The 26,760-nt window shown below is 39.9% G+C and overlaps 1 protein-coding gene across 11 annotated transcripts in view; it reads right to left on the bottom strand.

The window, feature by feature from the left end:
* Nucleotides 1-26,760, bottom strand: part of Pou2f1 (POU domain, class 2, transcription factor 1) — a 137,600-nt gene that overhangs the window by 11,465 nt on the left and 99,375 nt on the right. For 7 of the 11 annotated variants that reach the window (XR_373598.2, XM_030252286.1, XM_006496704.3 and 4 more), the window contains 8 exons: nucleotides 25,526-25,699; nucleotides 21,011-21,152; nucleotides 19,823-19,968; nucleotides 18,291-18,470; nucleotides 15,196-15,301; nucleotides 6,433-6,504; nucleotides 3,516-3,861; nucleotides 363-451 (listed from right to left, as the gene is read on the bottom strand). Coding sequence is in view for 10 of the 11 variants with exons in the window: in XM_030252286.1 (XP_030108146.1) it covers nucleotides 363-451; nucleotides 3,516-3,861; nucleotides 6,433-6,504; nucleotides 15,196-15,301; nucleotides 18,291-18,470; nucleotides 19,823-19,968; nucleotides 21,011-21,152; nucleotides 25,526-25,699 (1,255 nt within the window). In the remaining variant the exon portion in view is untranslated. The remainder of the gene's footprint in view (nucleotides 1-362; nucleotides 452-3,515; nucleotides 3,862-6,432; nucleotides 6,505-15,195; nucleotides 15,302-18,290; nucleotides 18,471-19,822; nucleotides 19,969-21,010; nucleotides 21,153-25,525; nucleotides 25,700-26,760) is intronic. The other 4 variants (XM_030252287.1, XM_017319360.2, NM_198932.3 and 1 more) reach the window with 1 other exon arrangement.

The raw sequence follows: 26,760 nt of genomic DNA on the forward strand, positions 1-26,760 counted from the left end.
ACACTTGGCTCTTAGTGGGGATGGAACTGGGCAGTTTTACTTGAAGAAGCTAGCCTTGAGATAGGTTAACATCAGGAGGAAAATAAATCTACTTCCAACTCTAATCACATAATAAAGTTTAGATTTCTTGGATATATATACCAAACTATGCATTTGCTGTTCTCACAAACTAACCCGTATGCTCTTCTACAAAACTTTTTTACAGGAATATCTTCTTGACCCCCAAGAACAGCTTAATCAGCATTCAACTCTCCTCTTCACCTTTATCTTTAGCAAAGCAGGAAGCTTCCTCTAGCTGCCCCCCTCCGCCCCCTGCCTCCAATACCCTCAGGTGCACCAAGCAAGACAAATGTGCTGCTGACCTTGAATCGTTGCCAGTGTACTGTTGCTCATTAGGGCTGGGCTGAGAGCACTGCCCAGAGTCCCCGGACTGAGACTGAGTAAGGCACCTCTGTAAGTGCAAAAGAGGAGTCACTCTACTGCCATGTCAACAGACATCAATCTGACATACCCAAACTGATAAAATAGAAAACCTCAACTTAGGAAATGTATAGGATCCTTGTCACTTTCTGTATCATTTTATATGGTTCAGTTAGTGCTTCCCAGTTACTGCTTTCTTGTACAACAAGGTTATGCTCTGCATAAAATATGAAACTCGAATCATTCTGACTTTTCTTTGAATTGCTTCATTTCTTTTCTAAAAGAAAAAACTTGAAGGGATAATCCTTACATTTGACAGTAAAGATATAAAATCACCACACAACATTCATTGCTGCTCTATTCCCAATAGCTAGGAAAAACGAAATTAACATTGACTGATGGACAGATGAGACTGATACAAACACACAATGGGATTTACTCAGCTGTAAAGAAGTCTGCAGATACATGGATAGAAGTGGAAAACATTACACTAAGTGACTAACCTGGGCCCACAATTACAAAGGCTGCAAGTCTCCTTCACAGTGACTCCTAGCTTTGAGTCTTTTATGTTTAACTTGGAGCATCTGCACTTTCATCAGAAAACATGGATGGGTCCTTGAGAGGAGGACAGAGGTCTTAATGGGGTAGGGACATAGTAGAATGTATTGGGACGACAAGAGGAGGGAATAACGGGGATATTTAAAGGTTTAAGCAGAGACAGCAGTGAGGGATGGAAGCAGAGAAGGAAGGTAGGTCAACAAAAACTAATAATGTATGAAAAAGCCTGTGGAAACCTTCTATGTGTAAGCTAATTAAAACCCATAATAAAAAAATAAGAAAAGGAGTTTGAACAGAGTGCCCAGATGGGTAGACACTATTATTCCCAGAAGGTACAGAATACTGAATAAAAATCTCAGTGCTACCCATGGGTACATATGTCCAAGTTGCCGCAGGGTATTTGATCACACTCCGAACCCCCAGATTATATTATTTACTGAAAAAAAAACTTTCTCTAGTTGTGGTGTGGCTCAGCCCTTAGTACGCACCTTTAATTCCAAACAATGAGAATAAAGTTAGTTTGTAGAAGGAAGCACCTATGTTCAAAAGTGATGTCTAATTGAGTGGCAGAAAAAGAGATGAATCAGAGAAAGATCTGACAGAATAGAATATGCCCAACTCTCACGAGAAGAAGGGAAAGGGAAGCTACTTTAGAGAGCAGCACAGGGTGGGGGTGAGAGAAGAGAGAGGTGGGAGGCAGTTCTACTGGGACCCTTGTACAGAGACAAGCTGCATTGAGAGAACAAGCTAGATACAAGGAAAGGCAAGATCAGCCATTGAATGAGGAGCTACAAGATTAGAACAGATCGCTAGGGGTAGTGTGGGCAAGAGTCAGAGTCTGGAGAAGCCAGACTGACTTAGTCCACGTGGAGAGGAGCTTGAGCCAGAACAGCTGGCCAACAGACCAGCCAACAGAGCTCAGAAAGATCTAGAAAGTGTAAGCGCAGTCAGTGGTGAGTCTCGGAGGCTGACCACATTCTAGGCCTAGATTAGCTTGTGTGACTGCTGGAAGGTTCCAGGACTAGGCCTAGCTTAGCAGACAGAGGCAGTAAGCCTTGAAGATGGCAACTACATCAGGAGAATAAACATTACATTTATAACAAGTTATTGGTTTGGAAAGCTATAAAGGCCAACCCCCTAGAAATAAAAACCAACAAAAAACCCAACTCATTACAGGCTATTGCCACTGATCTTGGGGGTACATCATAACTAGATGCTATATCTGATTACTGAAGACAAATGCACTTCAGTTACAGGACATAGAAAATCTGGAACTGCGGCTAACTTTCCCAGTGCCAGAGGTGCTATACAGGCACCTGGGAGAGAAAAAGCATCAACACTCTTACGCAATACTAGACCCTGTATGTTGCAATACTAACCAATCAGGCAAGATGTGGCATTGGTGGAACAGTGGGATGACTGCTCTAGTGGTAAACAACTGGTTTCTGGTTTGATCTGAGGCCTATTCATAGCAGGAAGTTCCTGCCTGGTACTGTAAATGTAGTCAAAAGCCCATTGGATGGGGAGCTCATGGGCCAAGAGTAGGGCAGGGGCAGATACTGACTATTGTTTTGTTAAATGGTTATGGCGAACTGCTCTCTAAGAACTTATGTTAATACCCAGATGTATGATGCTCTCAACTCTTACTGCAGTGGATAATAATTAATGCAGTCAACTGGTCAAACTGATAAGAATAAACAACTGTTGGGTATGCAGCCCTAAATAGGACATCACTATCAACCGTATCTCCCTAACATCAAGACTTAGGGAACATTAATGAAAATGTTCCTCAGTAGAAAAGATGTAAGAGTTGGAGGCTGGGAGTTTTGTGAACTGATGTCTTGTAGACCCGGACATGAAATTTGCACTCATTGAATGCAGAGTAGGTTCTCTGAACAAGATCAAGCCAGACACATTCTGGTATAGACAGGGCAAGGGCTCTTATTCCGCCCCTAGCTGAAGAGCTATTGGCAGTTGAGAGCTCACTGGTGGGTCACTCGTGTCCCAGTGGGCAGGTCTACAGTCACATATACACAGGCAGCACTAACTAACTAGACTGGCTACTTGAAGAAAAAAAACAAAACAACAACAAAAAACATGAAAAATGAAGTCGTACGTGTGGGTGGGGGTGAGTTCAGGGCAGTTTGGGAGGAGTTGGGGATGGATATGACCAAAATACATTGCATACATGTATGAAATTATCAGAGAAAAACTGAAAAACACATAAAATCAGATATCACTTTATTCCAAGTTTTACCTGTTTTGGGGGAATTAAAAAGTAGATAAATATACTTGACTGAAGAAAGCTTAATAATGATGAATTCTGAGCATTTTCCTGGTTCTCTCACTGAGTTACTCAGTGACTCAGTTCTGTGTCATCATGTGGAAATGACAATGTGGCTACTTAGAAACTTAAGTGCAAACCCATCTCAGATATACTTTCCACCTAAGACAGCGATAACAAATTTTCCCCGGGAGCTGCAGGAATGAGATCCTAGTTCTGTTCTGGATGCAAACGGAATGGGAAAGCTCCTTACCCAGCAGCAAACTGTGAGGGTGCCATGAGGCCTGGGCTGAGTCCCGCAGCAGCAGCCATAGCAGCAAGACTGGCGTTTGCTGGCAACTGTGCCGCTCCTTGGAGAGCGGCGGCTGCTGTCTGTAAGCCGGGCGTGGTCACCATCACCTGGCTGGCTCCGAGAGGGGAGGGAAGAGGCGTGGAGGTGGTCTGTGTCGTGTTGGTCTCACTGGCACTGGAGGCCTCTGAGGTGGAGGCCGAGGCAGAGGGAGAGGGACTCAAGGAAGGGGATGTGACTGCTGAGGAAGCAGGGGGTGCTGTGGAAATCACCGTGGCCGTGTTGTTGTTGGACGTCGAGTCTGTAGTGCCTGAGAAGAGAACTGAGTTAGAAGATGGCCTCCTGTAAATGGGTTTGGAAAACTAGTCACTTCCATTAGTATCTAGAATCAAGAGAATGGTTAACCTACTACTCATTAATCCTTAATTTGTTTTGTTTTTTTTTTTTTTTTAGTAAACTAGCTTAGCATTTTAACAAATTAATGATAAACAATTTAGAGCCAAAGCTATGAGTCCTACTTTAAGAGAAAGAGTAACCACATAACTCTGAAAGAAATAACAGTGTGCCATCCCTGTCTCCACCACCAGCCTCAATTTTCTATTAAAAAAAGAGCAAATGAGGGGCTAGAGAGATGGTTCAGTGGTTCGGAGCATGGGCTGCTCTTGCAGAGGGATGCTCACAACCATTTTAACTCCAGCTCCAGAGGATCTGCTGCCTTTTTCTGGCCTCGACAGACATCAGACACACAGATGGTGCACAGATGTACATGTAGGAAAAACACTCATATACGTTAAAAACAAAAACAAGAAAACCTTCAAACAAATCTTTTTTAAAAAGCTATCAAGCCAGGCATGGTGGTTCACACCTTTAATTCTAGCACCTGAGAGGCAGAGACAGATCTCTGTGAGTTTGAGGCCAGCCTGGTCTATATAGAGTTGGAAGCCAGTCAGATCTACAAAGTAAGACCTCACCTAAAACAAAAACAATGAACAAAAATGACAAAACCAAAATCATTTTAGTATTTCCTATCATTCTGTAGATTTTCAGTACACTCATTATAACAGCACACCTAAATTTGAAATAGCCATGTTTCAAATATTCAAAAGCCACATGTTAAACTTTAGTGAATGCCATAGTGCATAGTACAGATTTAAAATGTGTGGAAGTTGGTATGCTAGAGTCTAGAGGCAAAAGTATCTTAAAAGAATGTGTCCATTCATGACCCAGTAAGGTATCTACTATAGTAAACATATAGAGCAGGCCCTCTAATTCTAGTTGTCAGTAAATGCTTATCATGTTTTTCCTTCCCTCTTCCTCCTCTACCTTTTTTAGTTAAACTGATACAAGTTACCAGTCATTTGGAAGACGGAGCCTCAACTGAGAAAATGCCCTTACCTGACGGACCTGTGGGTTAATAAGTCTGTGGGACATTTTCTTAATTAGTGCTTGATGTAGGAAGGCCCCACTCACTGAGGCTGTTGCCACCCCTGGGCAGGTGGCTCTGGATGGTATAAAAGCAAGCTGAGAAAGCAAGCCATGAGATGAGGAGCAAGCTAGTACGCAGTGTTCCTTCATGGTCTCTGCATTAGTCCCCATCTCAAGTTCCTGCACTAACTTCCCTCAGTGATGGACTGGAAGCTGAAATAAATCATTTCCTCCTCAAGTTTGTTTTTGGTTATGGTGTTTTATAACAGCAATAGAAACCCCACCTACGACAATGCTGCATTACAAAACAAAAACAAAAATAAAAACAACAAACTCCACCAAAACAAAACAGAGGTAGCTAGAATTGAACTCAGTGAAGCTCAGCATGCCCCAGGATATAATTAACCATACATAAATAGAAAACAAAACTCATGTGATATTCTCACTAGGGAGAACTCAGAAAGGACAAACATACACAACACAACCCTTTAAAATTTCCATACAGCAATGCTACCAAAGTATACAAGATTCCCAAAGTAGTATATAAACAGCCCAAGCCAAAGAAATATCTCAAACTTGTGAAACAGTCAGAAAAATCTTGCGTAAGAAACACTTTGTGGTACAGAAGACCCTTCCCCTGCAAGAGTCTCAGCTCACATGTAAGTACCTCTGCTGCACTAATATGGAGAACCCTGCTGTGAAGGTTGCAGTTCCCCATGGCCGGATGCCTTTCTCAGCAGGGCTTCCCTATGGGGGTGAGCGTGCCTGAACACAGGTGGCTGATCTTGTTTGAAAAATGACCTTGTATAGAGTTCCGTGTAAGGCTGCATAACTCAGCACACAAGTCCTGTTCTGGCTTCCTGTCAGCATAAGTAGGTGTTGTATTATAACCAATCAGCCCTTGCTGCCTGTTTGATGCTATGACCAATTTGTCCTTTCTGCCTGTACCCCTACAAGAGCCCTATACACCCTATCCCTGGAACAAGAGAGTAGGCTTGTGTAGCTGCAGCAGTCTTCCGAAGCTCTTCCATCATACTCACGGCTATTCAAACCCTGCGTGTAGCCTCTGCTACCTTTATCCTCCAGGGCTGATGGCCAACAGCCTCCGAGAAGGGAGGGGTACAACTCCCAGTTTTCCTCCTAAGGCACTGGGAGGAACTTACACCATCTGCAATGGGCACCACCTGCTCCCTATACCTTCACAATGGTATCAAAGTGACTTGTGGTCTCTGAATGAGGTAACCTTGCTTACCTTCTTTTTATTGCTAATTAAGAAATACTATAAAAAATAATTCATCCCCCCCTTTGTCCTTCTCAAACACAAAACTAAAATGCTTTCCATATACTATAGCTGCCTCTAGCTAAATAAAATTACACCAGTGTGGATATTATTAAGCCTACCCCTTGAGTACTTCCTCAGTTCTAAAGGTACCAGCCCGAGCCCTGCACTGTGTACCTGCTGTGGTGGTGACTCTGTCTGGTAGACTCCTAAGCACTTCCCAGCTGCATCCTCTTCTAAGATCTTGATCTACAGGAAGATAAGTGTGCTTTCTTATTTCTCTTCTACAGGCAAAAAGTTTCAATGTACTTTCAATCTCCCGACAAAGTTTTCATTTCATGAAACCTAATTTTACGTGTAATATTAAATTCTGAAACTGTCCTTTTTTTTAACAACACCTTAAATCTTGAAGTAAAAAAGCTTAAATTGATTATTATTCTTTCCTCCTCACTGCAACCTATTAACTCTTCTTGTAGGCTTACGAAGAAAATCCCAGTCAAATCAGTGGATTTAATCTAGGCTAGAAAGGGATGAGTTAAAAAACAACTTAGTTTTTTTTTTTTTTTTTCCTGGTTGTAATATACTATCCATATTCTAGGCATCTCCAATTTCAGCATCATTCAACCACTATGACATAAAACATCAGCATGATCTTTAAATACATCCTCCTAGCCATGGAATTCTGTTCCAACTCATATACCTCCTTTATGATTTGAATCCTTGGCAATGCACTCCATGGAAGCACAGGCTTTCAGAGCCTCAGCATCCTTAACAAAATACTATCACCCACCCCACAGCAGCCTTAGATGTTAGATTCAAGAACACGTAGGGTACCTAGCACTTCCTCTTGTTTCCCACCCTTTTCTAACCTACTGAAGTATGACTTAAGTGTAAAGTTAATAACTTTTTATCAATTTTCAAATTCTTTAAGTGTCACACTATCAGACTGGAGCACTTGCACAATCAAGAAAAGATCCCCCAGGCCTGTGTATAGTCACTTCCCAAACCTACCCTGTCTCCACTGATTTGCCTTTTTTCCTGGCCATTTCACATACAAGCACTTTGCTTTTCCAGGTCTACTCAATGGTGCAGATATGCTGGGTGAGCTTTGGCTTGTTTAGAGTGGGACTGTTATAAATACACACACACACACACACACACACACACACACACACACACATGTAAGTGTTAAGGTGTGACTGTTTTCATTTTCCTTGAGGAAATTGCTTCATTGGATGATATATTAATGTTTTTAATTTACAAAGACCATGCTCAAGTGATCTCCACAGTGCCTGCATCACTTATATCCCCACTACCACTTGGCAGGAGCAGCAGTTTTTATGACCCTAATTCCTCACCCATCTTAGGGTACACACGTCCTGTGAAGTATGCTTTGAATTTCCCTAACAAGCAATATTGCTGAGCATCTTTCCCTATGGAGTTTCTTCACTTGTGTACCTTCTTCAGTAGAGTATCTACTTAAATGTTCTGGGCTGAATCTTTACTATTGAGCTTTCAGAGTTTCTAGTATATTCCATATGCAACTACTTTTTAAAAAAGATACATACTCTATTATAAATCTTTTTTTTAGTCCTTGTCTTTTGTTTCCATTTTCCTCAAGATCTCTTCTACAGCACAAAAGACTTCACTTTTGATAAAATCTAACTTATCATCTGTCAAATTAAAAAACAAAACAAAACAAAAATGTGTGCACTTACGTGCTTTCCACAGGGCCAGAAGAGGACATTGGATTCCCTAGAGCTAGAGGTAAAGTCACAGGTGGTTGCTGGGAACTGAACTCAGACTCTGCAAATCCAACAAGTGATTTTGACTGCTGAACCATCTCTTCCCCTCCCCCTCCTCTTTTTTTGTTTTGTTTTTTAAAGCTTATACTTTGGGTGTTGAACCCTTTGCAGTACAAAGACACGCAGACCGTCTCCTACTATTTTCTAGAAATTCTATGAATAAATTCAGGCATCTGATCCATTTTAGTTAGCTTTTTGCTTGACACAAGAACCTAAAATGGTCTTGTGAATTTTGACAGCCAACTGTTCCAGAAGCATTTGTTAGGGACTCTTCTTTCCTATTGAATTGTCTTAGCTATTTGTCAAAAATCAATAGAGAACAAACAAACCCCCCTCCTCCACTGGACTGACAGCTTTGTTTCATGTAATCTATTTTATGAAGAGCTTAATCTTGCCTTCATTACTTTTATCTTTATAATCAGCTTTGAAACCTGGCTCTCGATATAGCCTCTAAGTTCATTCTTTTCAAGTCCTTTTCATATAAAATTTTAAATACATCCCTTTCATAATTATTTAGAATGAGCTATCAGTTTATGTGTTGGAATTATGACTGTTGAATCAGAAATAAATAATAAAATAAGCTAGAAACAGACAAGTGTCATTTTAAGAATGCTGGAATATAAGATGCCTTTTAGAATTTAATTTCAGGTTGGAGGGAAAACAGGAAAGTATTCGCCATACAAACATGAACCCCCAAGTTTCATCCCCAGAAAGTACAAGAAAGGCAGGTATGGCGGAGTAGGCTTCTAATTCTAGTGCTGGGGAGGTGGAGACAAAGCTCTGGCTTTGCTGGCCAGCTGGGTACACACATTAGTGAGCACCAGGTCCCAATAAGAGACCTTGTCTCAAAAAAACCAAGCAATTAGTTGTCCCTGAGGAAAATCTGCGGGCTGGTTCCTAGTCTCCACATGTATGTGCGCCAGCATACACATGCCTCCCAACCATCGAGGAGAAGTGGCTGGCCTGGCCTTTTAAGCATGTTCTTTGCTGTGGGTCTTGAGTAGCTGCTCTTGACCTGTGGAAGCAGCACCTTCGGTTTCAGGTCAAAGGGCCTTTTATCACGAATGGATTTGGATTTGTCAAATACATTTTATCCAACTGCTCAGGTCTTGTCTCAATTTCTATTTTTATTGTATAATATATTAACTGGTGTTCAGATATTAAATCTACTGTATATTCTTGAGGTAAGTCCCCCAATCAAAATGAATATTCTTTTATATATTTTGTCAGTTTTGACTTCCACATGCGAGGCAAGTGGTCAACAACACTCAGTTGGACTGGCTATGACTTAGCTGAGTGTTCCAAATATCTATTTTTCATGAGGGCTATGAGCCTGTATTTTTTTTCCAATGTATTTATCTAGCTTTTGTAACAGAACCCTGCTTGCCTTGTCCAAAAAAAAAAAAAAATCCCTATTTTCTGAAATTTTATATTTTTAGAAAAAATCTGATTAAATAAAACAAAAAATCAACAACAAATCCCACAGAACACTATTAAAACCTCTAGGGCCTGGGCTTTTATTTGTTAAACTTTTAATTAATAATTGCTCAACTGCTTTTAGTCTATTAGATTTTCCATTTTTTAATCAGTTTTGACAATCTGTTAGTTTCTATTGTCCATTTTACTCTACACTATCTTTGTTTAGAGTGAAATTGTTTCTAGTACTCCAGTTTGCCACATTATGCAGCAGTTCTAAGTTAAACTCCAAAGACCTGAAAATGTATGCTCACATACAAACTTGAATTTGAAAATCACAGTAGCAGCATTAACTATAGCCCGAACCTGCTGCTACACCGCTGCTATGGCTTGTGAATGGTAAGTGTGATGGTTTGTATATTCCTGGACCAGGGTGTGGCACCATTTGGAGGTGTGGCCTTGTTGGAGTAGGTGTGTCACTGTGGACATGGGCTTAAGACTCTCACCCCAGTTGCCTGGAAGTCAGTCTTCCACTAGCAGCTTTTGGATGAAGATGTAGAACTCTCAGCTCTGCCTGCACCATGTCTGCCTGGATACTGCCATGCTCCTACCTTGATGATAATGGACTGAACCTCTGAACCTGTAAGCCAGCCCCAATTCAATGTTGTTGTGTGTTTTTTTTTTTTTAAATAAGACTTGCCTTGGTCATGGTGTCTGTTCACAGCAGTAAAACCCTAACTAAGACAGTAAGCAATGCTGTACAGCCCAAGAGTGGAATACCATTCAGCCATGAGAGAAAAGTACATATATAGGAAAGAAACCTGGCATATTCAAAGGGTCATTTGTACGAATCCATTTCTCTAAAATATTAAAAGTAAGCAATCCAAAACGAGTACAAGAGGAATGCCTGGGTGAGGGAGCACCAGTAACTCATGGGCTTATTCCAATATTTAGATAGTTGTTGCAGTTCCACATACTGTAACTGTACCAAAACTTACTGAACTGAGCACTTTAAAATTGTATACAGAAAAAGGTGAACTATAAGCTGAACATGCGCCTTTAATTCTAGTTATTTGGAAGGCCAAGGGCGGGACCACCTCAAAACTAAACAAAAAGAATTAATATTTCAATATCTATCTATCTATCTATCTATCTATCTATCTATCTATCTATCTATCTATCTATCTATCAATCATCTACCTACCTGCTTGCCTGCCTGCCTACCTACATACCAAGGTAGGTTCTGTGTAGCCTTGGGTGTCCTGGAACTCACTATGCAGAACAGGCTGGCCAAGAATTTAGAGATCCCCCAGTCTCTATTCTTGACTGCAGGGATAAAGCGCAGACACAGCACTGCTCCACTCTGATTCTGGTAATATGTGTCTCTTTTTTCTTGGCTGCAGATTAATTTGTCATTTTTCTTTAATTTTTAATTTATTTTGTTTTTCGAGACAGGGTTTCCCTGTATAGCCCTGGCGTACTGGAACTCACTCTGTAGACCAGCCTGGCCTCGAACTCAGAAATCCGCCTGCCTCTGCCTCCCGAGTGCTGGGATTAAAGGCATGCGCCACCACACCCGGCTAAATTTGTCATTTTTCAGTTGCACTATTTCTCTACTGCCTTCATTTTATTACTATTTTTTGTTTTTGTTTTTTTTTTTTTGCTATAATCCTTGTTATTTTTTTTTTTTCTGACTGCTTTGGGACTAATTTTTTCTTCTTTTTAAAAATATGATTATGATCCATTCTTCTTTCCTTTCTTTCTTCCTTCTGTCCTTCCCTTCCTTCAAGACAGAGTCTTACTATGTTCCTAGGCTAGCCTTGTAGCCACTCTCCTCTTGCTATGTTTTGCAATCCCCCACTTCCTACACTCCCAGAAGTTTAAATCTGAGCTGCAGGCTGCTGGCCCATGGTGTTGTTTCTCTGATCTCTATTACTGCACACAGGCTGTCCTGGTGGCCTCTGCCCTCCCTGCTGGGGAAATACTGTGCCATAACTACTGTCTTCTGAGATGCTTTATTTTCAATTTTAAACATTTTCTCAATTTCTTGTTTTTTTCCTTTAGCATAAACTTCTGATTTAATTTCCAAATATCTGAGGATCCCCAAATATCTGTTGTTCATTTCTAAAAAGACATATTTTGTATGGTTTTAATCCTTTAAATTCACTGGATCTTGGCCACATGTTAATTTTCAAACATTAAAGGATTCAAGTTTTTTTCCGTTGTTGATTTCTGTAAACACAATATGGCAGGGCATGATGGCACGTATCTTTAATCCCAGCACTCATGAGGCAGAGGCAGGTGGATTTCTGTAATTTTAAGACCAGTAGGATCTTCACAGCGAATCCAAGTCATCAGGGTTATATAGTAAGACCCTGTCTTAACAAAACATGACAAACAATAGGCTGGAGAGATGGTTCAGAAGTTAAAAGCACTGGCTGTTCTTCAAGAGGACTTGGGTTCAATTCCTAGCACCTACACAGCAGCTCACAACTGTCTCTGACTCCAGTTCCAAAGGATCCAAGTCCCTCACAGAGACATATCTGTGGGCAAAATAGCAATGCACATAAAATAAAAATGAGTTAAAATAATGAACATACACTTTTAACCTTTAATTTAATGTCCCAGGTATGCTTGAAAAGATTGCTTTTCAAGCCAGGTCAACCTTGAAAAACAATCTTTGGTTGATACTGTTCAATGTCTGTGTATCTCTGACAACATTACTGATATAGTTCAAAAGTAGAGTATTGTGTCTTACTATTGTTGAACTATTTCTCTTTTTCTGCTCATTTTTTCCTACCTGAATCTCGAGCTTCCATTGTTTGATAACTAATTCAAATTGCTATTGTCTTTCTGAGAAATACATCTGCATCATTTTGGCAAAGTGGAGACAGAACCCTGTGGTTGAGCACGGCTCCAAGGCGTTTAAGAGCACCGTGTCTCCTGGAGGAGTGTATTTCTAGGCCCTCTAGAAATGTTTGCCAGGACCCTATATGTGCCAAGCACAGGAGAAAACGAAGACAAACATGTCAATTATCAAGTATTTTATTATAAGACAATAGACTGAGAAAATATATTTCCTTGTTTCTGAAACCCCATTCCAAATGGCAGGAAAGACACACAGAAAAATAATAGATGTCCAAAGGCAGACATCGGGTATAACCTGCCTCTGCCTCTGAAGTGCTGGGATTAAAGGTGTATGCCATGTCTGGCTCTTATTTATTAATTTTATAATGAGTGTATCAGGCAATAAGCTGCACATCAGAAAGAATATAGTATTTAGCTTTTTATAAGTACAAAGGCTATTGGGAAAGATAGAATTATAAAAATAGATTTATAATATGAGTAAATGGCAACCTTAACTTCCTGGAGAAGTTAAAATATTCCCAAGAGGAACAGATATACAATGTGGAGTGGCTTATCAATATCACACCAAGAACTATCAGACTAAGAACCGAGCACTATAATGGTATTATTTACAATGACATGGATAGAGCTTGCCCATGTGTTGGGTGGGGTGGCAATGGTCTAGCATAAAAAGTACTCAATGTACCTGACAAATCTGTATGTTTCTATGAATGTAAAAAGCCACTATTCAAGTTTTGTGAAGAAAAAAGTCATGTGAATAGTTTTTTTTTAAAAAAACAAAAACAAAAACAAAAACAATTGCTCTGTAGTACAGCTTTAGGTCAGGCATGGTGATTCCACCAGAGGTTCTTTTATCCTTGAGAAGAGTTTTTGCTATCCTAGGTTTTTTGTTATTCCAGAAGAATTTGCAGATTGCTCTTTCTAATTCGTTGAAGAATTGAGTTGGAATTTTGATGGGGATTGCATTGAATCTGTAGATTGCTTTTGGCAAGATAGCCATTTTTACAATGTTGATCCTGCCAATTCATGAACATGGGAGATCTTTCCATCTTCTGAGATCTTCTTTAATTTCTTTCTTCAGAGACTTGAAGTTCTTATCATACAGATCTTTCACTTCCTTAGAGTCTTGCCAAGGTATTTTATATTATTTGTGACTGACTATTGAGAAGGGTGTTGTTTCCCTAATTTCTTTCTCAGCCTGTTTATCCTTTGTGTACAGAAAGGCCATTGACTTGTTTGAGTTAATTTTATATCCAGCTACTTCATTGAAGCTGTTTATCAGGCTTAGGAGTTCTTTGGTGGAATTTTTAGGGTCACTTATATATACTATCATATTATCTGCAAAAAGTGATATTTTGACTTCTTCCTTTCCAATTTGTATCCCCCTGATCTCCTTTTGTTGTCTAATTGCTCTCTGGCTAGGACTTCAAGTACAATGTTGAATAGGTAGGGAGAAAGTGGGCAGCCTTGTCTAGTCCCTGATTTTAGTGGGATTGCTTCCAGCTTCTCACCATTTACTTTGATGTTGGCTACTGGTTTGCTGTAGATTGCTTTTATCATGTTTAGGTATGGGCCTTGAATTCCTGATCTTTCCAAGACTTTTATCATGAATGGGTGTTGGATTTTGTCAAATGTTTTTCTCAGCATCTAACGAGATGATCATGTGGTTTTTGTCTTTGAGTTTGTTTATATACTGGATTACGTTGATGGATTTCCATATATTGAACCATCTCTGCATCCCTGAGATGAAACCTACTTGGTTAGGATGGATGATTGTTTTGATGTGTTCTTGGATTCAGTTAGCGAGAACTTTAGTGAGGATTTTTGCATCGATATTCATAAGGGAAATTGGTCTGAAGTTCTCTACTTTATTTAATGTATGAGTGCTCTGCTGCATATACATCCGCAGGGCAGAAGAGGGCATCAGATCCCCTTATAGATGGTTGTGAGCCACCACATGGTTGCTGGGAATTGAACTCAGGTCCTCTAAAGAGCAGCTAGAGCTCTTAACTGCTGAGCCAGCTCTCCAGCCCCAAGGAGGTGTTTTAAAAGTTTGGTAACAGATTTAAAACTTTTTATACTTTTTTTTTAGCTGGGTTTGGGTGTTGTGACACACACCTTTAATCCTAGCACTCAGAAGGTAGAAGCAGATGGGATCTAAGTTCAAAGCCAGGCTGGTCTGCATAGTGAGTGGTCCACTCAGGAGGTCAGCCAGGGCTCAGTCTTAAAAAAAAAAAAAAGTGAATACTAACGTGCCCAGCTCAAGGTCAGGTACACACACACACACACACACACACACACACACACACACACACACACGAAGGGGGAGGGGGGAGGGGGGAGGGGAGAGAGAGAGAGAGAGAGAGAGAGAGAGAGAGAGAGAGAGAGAGAGAGAGAGAACGAATGAACACGAAGTGATGGAGTTGGAGCATATATGTTGCCATGTATGTAGTAAGGTCCATGTGGAGGCCTGAAATTGATATAAGTGTCCTCCTTGCTTATTCCCTGTTATCAAGGCAGGGTCTCTTACTGAATCTGGAACATGCCAATCTGGTTAGCCCAGTTTGTTCTGGGGAGCCCCTTCCTCTGCTTCCCTAGCACTGGGTTATGGATGGGCTGCTAAGCCCACTTGGGTCTAAATGTGTACTTTGTATATGAACTCTAGTCCTTATGATTATGTTCACACAGCAACCTCCCTAGAGCCATAGTCATACAGTAAGCAAACAAACAAACAAACAACACCCCACAACCAACTCACATCTTAGGTCGTAGAACCTTCATGACCTAGCAGTTCTCCACAGAAACCTGACTGGCACTGTGCTTACTAGCCTGTAAGCTGGTTGCTGCTTACCTGTAAGAGAGAGATTAGTCACAGCAGCACTGGTTAAAGGGAGGACAGGGTTGACTGTGAGGGTAGTTGCCGTACTGCTTGTCACAAGGCTTGGAGTGGTTGCCACCTAGAGGTGAGACAAGAAAAAATGTACATAGCATAATCAGAACTTGAATAGTTTTTAAATTTGAATAATGTTTAGTCAGACAGACTATAAATAAGCTAGAACAATACCTAAACATAAATATCACCTAAACAAGACAACTATCTGATAGCATTAGAGCTTATATTGTTTTTATTTTTGATTTTGTGGGAGAATCTACCCACCTACCCACCCACCCACCCATCCATTTATTTATTGGTTTTTTAGAAACAGGGCTGCTCTGGGTAGCCCTGGATATCCTTGAGTTCAGAGATCTGCCTGCCTCAGCCTCCCAAGTGCTGGTGGTTGTGTGCCACCACCAACTGGCTGACTTACACTCTTATAGCTAGGTGTAGTGGTACTACCATTTAATCCTAACACTTGGGAGGCAAAGGCAGACAATCTTTGAACTTAAGGGCAGCCTGGTCTACAGAGCGTTTCAGGAAAGCCAGTGCTACACAGAGAAACTGTTTCGAAAACCAAACCAAACCAAACAAAAAGACAACCTTACTATGTAGCTATGGCCGGTCTAGAACTCAGTTTTAACCAGGCTGGTCTCCAATACAAACATCTACCTGCTTCTTCCTCCTGAGACCTGAGATTAAAAGTGTGTACCGTTACTGGGGCCAGGGACCTGTGGCTAGACAGATCATAAGCCCAAGGCGAGAACTTAGTATTACTCTGCTAAATGGACATGTTAAACTAGCTCTAAAGATTCAACATTGTAGATTAGTGCACCTCTCGACTTTCATCAGAGAAGCTCCTTTTTGAAGCGGTTAACATAGGCTCACAACTGTTTATGGTGCATAGAACAGGGGACTAAGGAATGCTCAGCCCTAAAAGGGGACTCTCTATCATACCCATTTTCCCTCAGGTTTAGGAATCACTGCAGAAGATGGGGAGGAATGGTTTTAAGAGCTAGGGAAGGTAGATGAGCAGTTTTTCTGACCCAGCAGAGCACGCACATAGGACCTGACAGTGATTATGACAGTACGCATAACCCACACAAGCTCCAGCCAGTCAGAATCCCAGCATGAAGCGGGGAGGTGGTGTTCACGTCCTAGCTGTGGAATTATTGGCACTGGAACCTGCTGGGAGCAGGAGAGTCAGTTTTAGGTTGTGGCCATTGGTAAGTCAGTCACACCTTAGTGGATGGCCACACATGCAGGAATGTGGGCTTGATGGGTAAAAAATAAAAAAGGGACAAGTGTGTGTGTGTGTGTGTGTGTGTGTGTGTGTACGTGTGTACTTGGAGCTGCAGGAGTTGGGAAAGGGGAAAATACAACTAAAATATATTCACGTTCTCAAAGAACTAATAAAAAAGAGAGTATGTGCCCCAATACTTCCAAGCTCTAGTGAAAAAGATTTTAAAAACAATCTTGCATTTTTTGAACTATTGTAATAAATATTTTACAGTTTTATAAGACCCTGCCCTCTTTCTATGACAGTTAAGCCTCCAAAACAAAACAATCACCTACACAGAACTGTTATCTAATGGCTATGATTTGTTACGACATAAATTTTATGATTAAAGCATTCCCACTTAATAACCCATAACCTTTTAGTTTAAAGAAAACCTTTGTGAGGGGCTAGAGAGATGGCTCGGTGATGAAGAGCACTGAATATTCTTAACCAAAGGACCTGGGTTCAATTCCCAGCACTCACAAGGCAGCTCACAACTGTAATTCTAGTATCAAGGGTTCTGACACCCTCACACAGACAGACATGCAGTAGGTAGACTACTAATGTACATAAAATAAAATTAATTATTAAAAATAAACAACTTTGTAGAGCCAGGTATGGCACTACATGCCTCTAATTCCAGCACTTGGGAAGCAGAGGCCATGAGATTTCTGTGAGTTCCAGACTAGTTGGGTGTACATAGTGAGTTTCAGATCAGCTAAGGATACACAGAGAAAACCTTTCTCAAAGAACTAAGTGGAAAGGGAAAGAGGTTGCAGCATGGAATAACATTAAAATAAAATAGAAGCAGAGCAACAAGAACAAAAGGAACATAAGTGCATTATTAGCCTTCTTTTGAAGCCTGTCTGGCAGCATGACAGTGATCTACAATTATTCTAAAAGGAAGAAAAGTTAAGTCCCATGACCACAGCATGTCTCTTCCATGTAGGAATAATGTTCTAATGCAAATGGCAGAAGTGACTAAATAAGGGTCTATATGAAGGCTGACCTACTGTCCAAGAGTGAAGATTTGAGATTGACTATTCATCCTTGAAAATTTACTGTCACTTAATCATGTAAGTTTACTAAAATGGGTTTCAGGACTGAACGGTAATAAAGGGACACATTATTTTCAGGAGTCATTATAGCTACAGTGGAACCTTATTAGCCACAGATGAAAATCCAAAAGAACACAAAAGACTTCAAATTGTTTACTTCCAGAAATAAAGGAAAGCAGTAAATTCTTCAGTTCACAATGACAGATTTTATAATTTTGAAAATATTTAAAGTAGACATTTTTATGTATTTATTTAACATGTATCTCTCTCTCTCTCTCTCTCTCACACACACACACACACACACACACACACACACTTCCTTCAAAGTTGTAGCTTGAATCAGGATAATTGCAAAGGCATATATGTTTAAATCCAGTTGATGGACGGTTGGGAAGGATGAGGAGGTGTGGCCTTGTTGGAGGAGGTGTGTCACTGGGGGGTGGGCTTTGAGAATTCAAAAGCTTATTCCATTCCCAGAATTTTTGCTACCACTTGAAGATCTAAATGTGAGCTCGCTGCTGTTCCTTTGCATCACTACCATGAACCCAGCCTCTGAAACCCTAAGCTGAAATGAAATGTGTTCTTTTCTAAGTTACTGTGATCATTCATGGTACTTTATCACAGCAATAGAACAGTAACTAAGACAACTGTTAGGAAGTGAATTTACTTCCAGGACATCTGTAACACTAAAAATGAGTCCTTGAAGTGTGTATCTCTTCCACATCCACTCTTACCAATGAGGCTGGGCTGGGGAAAATTGCTTTGATAGGTGAGCTGCTGGTCCCACCACTGCTGGGCGGGTTGATTCTTTTCTCCTTCTGGCGGCGGTTACAAAACCAAACACGAATCACCTCCTTTTCCATATTGAGCTGTTCAGCAATCAAGGTGATGTCTTCCGAGGTAGGCTTTTGATTCTAAGAGAGGGAAAAAAAGCCCATCTTTTAAAATTTTAAAAATTTCATGTTATATATTTGCCATGCTGGAGATTGAATCCAGGGATAATGGCTCTACATTTGAATTATATCCTAGCTTTAGAACACTTTGTTTCTTTTAAGATTTATTTATTACGTGTATGTGTATTTTGCCTGCATGTATGTACACTGACCCCAGAGGTCAGAAGACATAGTGTTCAATCTCCTGGACCTAGAATTACAGATGGTTCTGAGCCACTATGTGGGGTTTTAGGAATCAAACCTCAGTCTATGTAGACCAGGATGACCTCAAGTTACAGAGATCTGCCTGCCTCTGCCTCCTGAGTACTGCAATTAAAGGCACGTGCCACCATAACCAACTTTATGAAATAACTTTATGAACTAGTATACCCATAGGAAGAAGCCAGCTAGAAAAGCATGGTAGAATATTTATGACCACATTAAGACTTTAGCAACAACTTCTACAAAAGTGTTTTAATACATACTACACTTATCTAAAATTTTATGAACAGAATAAGTGATCCTTACTGTAAAGGTCTATTTTTTTTTTAAAGACAGGGTCTTAGTGTGTCGCTCTGGCTGCCCTGGGACTCTGCATGTAGACCAGGTTGGCCTCAAAATTACAAAGATCCACCTACCTTTGCTTCCCAGGCACTGGGATTAGCTGTCTCATGCCTGGCTAAAGTCTATTAATCTGAAAGTTATCAAAGTGATACAACTTTATGGACTACTAGGAATGCCTGAGTTTTCAGTGCTTCATTCATACTAACTCGGACCTCACACTATGCTTCTGAGACAGGAATGGAAGGCAGTTTTATAGGCGCAGGAACATCTTGAAATCAAGAGACGTGATGTGCCTTTAATAAGAGGCAAAGACAAGAAAGACTCCTGATTCAATGTTTCCTTAAGTAGAAAGTTCATTTGTTTTAAAGCCAAATATCTGTTGAATTAATTTGAACTCCAGAATAGGATATTCGAGGTCTCTAGTGTTGTGCCCCCAAACTACCATTCTAGGCATAAAGACACTAAAATTTAGCCAGCCAAACCACCAGTGTTTCGTCTGAACAGGCATGGTTTCCTCTGGAGGCCTATGCTTATGAGATGGCTCTGTGTGAGGTACTCTTCTATCTTTTCCAGTCTGCAAGATTAGCTCCCTCCCAAAAGCTCACATGATTCAAACCATTGTCTCTCTCGAGTTCTGCAGCGCTGAAGTGCAGTAGCACCTGGTATCCTCCTTTCTCCCTGTTAAATGCCCACAGGGCGGAGGAAGACAAGGATATGCTTTAATCTCTGCAGTCCCCAACAGTGCCGTACACATGAAAAGTCACACCCACCTCCATGAAACTCTTCTCTAAGGCCACACGGATGTTGGTCTCTATGCTGGTGCGTTTTTTCCTCCTACGATTCAAGCCCTCAGCCCCCAATCCTGGAGAATTCAAAGCACTTGGGCTAGATGCTGTAGAATCAGATGAGAGGTTCTCTACAGAAATGAAGAAAACACAAACAGCTGAGCTTAAGGATTCATATCAGAATACATAAGAACAAGAAAACTGGTAAAATGTTTAGTAATGTGAGATTCCATGGAAGCATTGCTCAGGACTGTTGACTTCCCACTGTCCTTACTGGCAACCTTTATCCCAGGGCGGTTAACTTTGTCACCACTCATTTTTGGTTTGTTTCTGAGAATACAAAGGTTCTATTCCTCCACTTACACTTCCCTCAGTTCGGTACATTTGCTTGTTTATAAGCTGAGGATAAAAAGGAACAATGTTTCTTAAAATTCATTGGATTATTTAATGTTTAATTTAAAGATGGCTTTTCAGTTTCTTAGCACAAGAGTTGAGAGAGGGTACTTTGGAATTCTTTAAGCTTAGGAAACACTGAATAAGCCTGGGCATGTTTCAATGGCTTTCTTTCTACTGTATGAAAACAAGATGGAACAGACCAGTGGTTCTTGCCTGTGACTGCAAAAAAGATAACAGATGGCTAAACTTCCCCCAGTTACTGAATCAATATGCCAAGGGTGAGGGTGTGTCTAAGATCTTCCTTTCTGAAGGCCTAATTTTTGTTTCTATCTACAAAGGAAAGTACATGGTTAGGCATCTTTGTGGTTCCTTTTAGCTCCTGAAGTCTGATTTTGTGGCTCAAAATTCAAAGTTTTTAAAAGGATGTCTCAAAGTTAAATAAATAATTCAAGACCAGAAATCTAATTTTGTATGAAATAGCTGGTCATTTTTAACAAAAGCAGAAATATTACCAGGAACAAATTCTATGGCAATCTACTCAAGGAAGGAATAATCTGTCTGTCCTTTAAGATTTTCTACACACACACAGGCCTTCTAACCCTTATCCTCAAAAAAAAAATCTATGTCCATCCTTAGACCTAGCTCAAATGATTTCCATAGATTTAGTGGATCCAACACTTTGTAGTATCAGCAATACAGTAAGCACCCAGTTTGCAGACTAATCCCTCCTAGGAAACCCCATGGACAATGAAGAGATTTCTTTCTATGTTCACTCACCTGCATCATTTAGCCACTTCTCTAAAAGGGGCTTTAACTTGCACATGTTCTTAAAGCTGAGGTTCAAGGCTTCAAAGCGAGAGATGGTGGTTTGGCTGAAGTCATTTCCATATAATTTCCCCATAGCGAGCCCAACATCACCCTGAATAATATAGAACAGGAAAGGGGAATGAGGAAAAGAGACTCATGTTATTAATGTCTCTAACTTCTATTTTGAAAGGCTACTTCAGTAAGTGTTGCTCTAGACAGAAAACTGGCTGTCGTTCTATTTACTCCATTCTCCCACCAACTTCACCTACAAGTAGAGCCTAGGACCATAGGGAGAGCTCAGCCATCATACCAACATTTCTAAGTCTTCAAAGATAGTGCTGATACGCTAAAGCCCTTCCAGTAATACAAGCAACATAGATGTTCAGAAAGCCCAGCAATTTATTTATCATTTCACCTTTATTTATTTGTTTGTTTATTTATTTATTTAATGTGTATGAGAATCCAGGAGGGCCATGGTGCCTAAGTGGCGGTCCGAGGACAACTGAGGGAGCTGGCTCTCTCTCCCTTAACTGTAGGTAGATGTAGGTTCTGGGGATTGAGCCCCAAATCATCAGGCTTAGTGGCAAGTGCCCCTAAATCAAGGACTTCTGAACCAACCAAATTTCACATAAATTACGTTAAACTTTAGAATGCTCCCACATTCTTTATAGTTTTTCTCATAAGTATTTCTGGAAGCTGTGAAAAAAAAATCTATTTTCACCCTTAGTTTTGATTTCAAAGTTGATCACAAAACCAGGTATTCTAAAGGACCACATTTATAGCCATTATAGAGTAGAAATTCACAGTAGAGAGGTTTGACCCACTTAGTAAAACCTTCATGGGCACTGGAAAGTTGGTAACCTTACTGAAACAGAACAATGATCCTCTGAATATATTACAAAAGATGCCTTTCTCCACGAGCCTATCACCTTTGAAATGTACACAGTGCTTTTCTTCCAGCTGGATCGCTTTTGTTCTAGTTTGAAAAAGATGTATCTTAATAGTTATTTTATAGATAACAGGAGGAACTCCTGGAGTTTAAATGGTTCACACTCACTTCAACTAGATTAGTGACACGACAGAAAAGTATAGCATTTCTCCTTCAAAATTCCACAGATTCCAAAATTCTCTATCTATTGTGAGAGTCAATTCTCAACAAACCTGGCAATGTTATTTTATTATTATTTTTAGATTTTTATTTATTTCATGTATAAGAATGTTTTGCCTATATGCATGTATAAACAACACATGTGTATAATGTCCACAGAAGAGGGCATTGCATCCCTTGGAACTAGAGTTATAATCCCTGTGGGTCAGCATAAAGAACCTGGGAACTGAACCCAGACCCTCTGCAAGAAGAGCAAGTGGTCATTTCTCTAGCTCCAATCTGTTGAGACCAGGATTCATTATGCAGCCCAGACTTACTTTGAATTTGTCATCTTCCTGTCTCTATTTCCCAAGGGCCAGGACTCTGAGTTTGTGCCTATTATGCCCTGCTTTAGGAACACAATTTTGAGTTGGGATTATCTGAGTTTTTTTTAATTCCACAGGTTCATCTTTTTGAGATTACATTGTCTATTATATGTGGGGTCATGAAAAAGATATATTTAAAAGTATGTGTAAACATGTTTTGCTCATTTTAATTTACTATTATGAGGATATAGAGGGTCTCATGTAGCCCAGAATGGTCTCAAATTTGTTATGTAGTTGTGCCTGGTCTTGAACTTGTGAAAACCTGGCTTCTCAAGTGCTAAGAATCTAAGCATGTGCCAAGATGCCAACTATGAACAACTCTCACTAAGAAGTTGAAAATAGAACAAATGTGGAACTACAAAATAAAATGAAATATACTAAATATTTAACCCCAAGACAAGAGAGATATACACTATGCCTCTCATTAGTTGCCCCTCATGTGAAGACTTATATTTAAATTGCAGAAAAGCAAATGAATGACCTCTAACTAAGACTGATGTGGATTATTATGCTTTATACAAATGTGCCTAAAGCTATGGCGAGGCAGGAGCACTAACCTTCCCCTTTCTATCACCGCCACCGCACACCAGGGACTCCACTCAGGTTTTACAAACCACACATAATCATGGCACCATTTTATTCGTTTAGACTATAGCTTTCTAGAAATCTGAATCCAAATAAAACATTTTTTGAGCATATGATATTACGTGGCAATAAATGTTTACTGACATTGGAACTGCACAATTCATTAAAAAATTTTCACAAATGAATTTAAAAAAAGATAGCTGATTTTCCCATCCTGTACCAGTAGTAAATACTTTGATCCAGATAGGTAAGATTTACAAACCATTCCAGATCTGTCTGGCCATTTTGAAGAATACATAGCAGTCATGCCAAGAACAAAACAAAATAAATCATAAAGTAGAATAAGATGCTGGGATGAAGGTGTGATGTGTATGAGGGAGGTGGAAGAGAAGGGTGAGAAGTGGGGACAAGAGAAAAAGGGAGGGGAGGAGGGAGGAAGAGGAGGAGAGAGGAAATGATTATCCACATTGGTAATATTTTGGATCAAATGCAAAAGAAAGGGAAAGGGAACCAATGTTTGGTTAAAAGGTGGACTTTGAAAGGCTAACACCTTTGACTTAGCATTTATGAAACCATTTACCAGAGAACTCCAGAGCATAATGTGCTAACAGCCAACCAAAACCTAGCACTGTTAATGTGCTAGCCTTAAACTGTCTTCTTAGTCTATTAACTTATCTGTATCAATCTAGTTTATCTTTATTTTTATGTTTAAAACAAATCATATTATTTCTTTCAAAATTACTAAAATATTTCTGGACTGTAATTAAATTTTTTACATTAATTTACTTTGTATGTGTATATATGCAGCTGCATCTATGTGTGGATACACTATGCAGGTTCTGGAGGATCAAGCTCAGATTATCAGGCTTGGTGGTAAGCATCAGCTCCTTAATTTGTTTCTTTATATCTGAAACTCCTCAAAATGTAACTGCAATTCATCTATAATTGTATCTATTGTAAATTCCTAATATGGAGTTTCTTTGAGCAAAAATAAATCCTCAGATATAAGGAATAAAATAAATTGAAGTCCCTAATGACATGCAGAATACAGCAGACAGCGATGGGACCTTGCCTCTGATCCACAGGAAGTGCAGGAGGTGCGCTGTGCACTTTCAACACAACCTACTTTGGAAACTCTGTGAGTGCGAGCGTTTCTGGAAAGAAAACATCAGATTGGTTTTTTTCCCTTATTCTATAAATACACAACTCAATCCATACTTCAGTTTTTTCTCTTTCAGCTAATGATCTTTTGCCATTATAAGTTTAATTCCTTTCCTGCTTTCAAAGCATTATTTTTGACAGGCTAATCAGGGAGTACAGCCAGTGGCAGTGCTTAGGAAAAAAACCATGCTGTGCACCCAAATGCTTGCTTAAACCAGCAAGCATATTCATTTCACTTTTCAAGCCCTCTGGTAGCTGACATTAAAAGATTTGATTTTGATTAATTTACTTAAAAAATCTTCACTAAATCCTTACTTGACTAATCTCAGTAGACTAAGAAAGGAGGGAGCACAGTCTCTTGCAAACAAGCTTCAAGTCAGTCTCCAACAGACTCTGGGATTCATATTTTCTCGACTTTCACCTGCAGTAGTTAGCTCTTCCACATGCTCTTTAGCAGTCCTGTCACCAACACAATCTACTAAAACACAGCTTACTGACAGATTTTCAGAGGCCTGTTTTGTGAAACATATTTGCAAGTTTTTAACCTAATATTATATCATGAGTAAATGTATGAGCATAGCGTAAGTGAATGCACAATATTCCAAAATTTTAAGTGCTAAATGACTATAAGAAAATCAACTACAGGAGCTGGAGAGGTGGAAAGCACTGACTGCTCTTCCAAAGGTTCTGAGTTCAATTCCCAGCAACCACATGGTGGCTCACAACCATCTGTAAAGGTATTTGATGCCCTCTTCTGATGTGTCTGGAAACAGCTACAGTAGACTCATATAAATAAAATAAATCTTAAAAAAAAGAAAAAAGAAAAAGAAAAACAACTATAGCTAAACCCAAAGTCAATATGACCAAGAAACATTCTGTTCCTTACAAAGTATTTACAAAGCATCCATAGCTAGCCAAGAAAGGATATGTAAGAGAACAAACATCGTGATGGCTACACTTGTTGACAGGCCTGGAAAGAGAGAATCTTAATTGAGTTGTCACCTGTCAGGATGGCTTGTGGGTATGTCTGCGGGTGAGTACTTCTTAATTGCTGATTGATGGTGGAGGACCCAGGCTGTTAAGAATATTGGAACAAGCCAAGAAGCAGAGTTCTTCTATGCTTCCACTTCAGTGCCTTCCACCAAGTTCCTTCTTTGACTCCCTCAGCAAGAGGCTAGAACTTGTGAGCTGAATAAAGCCTGTTTCTTCACAAGTTGGTTTTAGTCAGTGTTTTATCACAGTAAAAGAAAGTGAACTTCATCCTACCTGAGTGAATCCAAGTTTGATTCGTCTTTGTTTGAAAGTCTTGGCAAACTGCTCAAGCTCCTCAAGGTCACTGGGCTCCTCCAAGCTGGGAGTGTCAATTCGCTTTGGTGTTGACTGGCTCTGTGGAAGTGTCTGAACTGAGGCTGCTGCTATTGTGCGAGTTGGGGTGGTAGGCTGTTGGAGAAGGGACAGAGAGCAGACACTTTAGTTTCTAATGTAACGTGCTGGCGTCTTAAGGAAACAGACTCACACGAGCTCAAGTCAGACAAAACTCTAGCACGGAGGAGAGAAGGTGGGTATGAGGTCCACCCCTAGCTGAGGAGTTACAGGCATTTAATGCCAGGAAAGGAAAAATCCCTTTTCTTCAATGAGGTGACACCTGGTATACTAGTCACATTCCAGGGGAGGCCCCTGGATCAGCCAATACAAGTTGGGCTCCATGAGATTTTTTAATTAAAAAACAAGCAAGGACGAGAGACAAAGAGCAAGAGACTAGGTGGGTGAGATCACAAGCAGGGTGCACTGGAGACATGACCTGGGGAGGGGTCTGGGAGGATGATGGGGAAGATGATAAAAATACACCGTATGATAAATAAATGCATTTAGAAGAAGAACGTCTCAAGAAAACCAGGACAAAGAAATACCCGTTCCCCAACTACCGCCATTTTCTTTTTCTTAAAAGAGAAGTTCTTACTCTGTAGCCCAGATTAGTTTTTAATTCAGTATATAATCCCACTGCCTCAACTTTCACAGAACTTAGGGTAAATAGGTGCCACCAACACCAGCAAAAAGTTAAGATAAATTCACAAAGTCTTTTTCTAGCAACTTAATAAACAGTGTCATGCTTCTAATAAGCTATGCTGTGCCCCACTATACCAGGGAGCAAGTGGTATATCATTTTGACATAATACTTTTCTTACTACTCAAAGCAAGAGACTTCCTATGTGTCACTTATTGCCTATATTTCCTTGTACCAGATTCAGATCACAATTATACATTAATAATATCTTTATTCTCATCCTTATCATTTCTTCAATATTATGGTATATAAACTATTTTCTTATCATAGTAGTACAAATAATTTTTTTTAACCAGTCTTTAAACATTTTTTCAGTATATATAAACTTTAAACTATATTTTTATGAATTTCCCCCCATTTCTATTATATCTTTGAGAAAGAAAACTTTAGTTATTTCTTAGTAATCAAATTCCTTCTGGAAAAAAGAGAAAAGTCC

This window comes from Mus musculus, chromosome 1 (genome assembly GCF_000001635.26).
Source record: "Mus musculus strain C57BL/6J chromosome 1, GRCm38.p6 C57BL/6J".
Taxonomy (NCBI): Eukaryota; Metazoa; Chordata; class Mammalia; order Rodentia; family Muridae; genus Mus; species Mus musculus.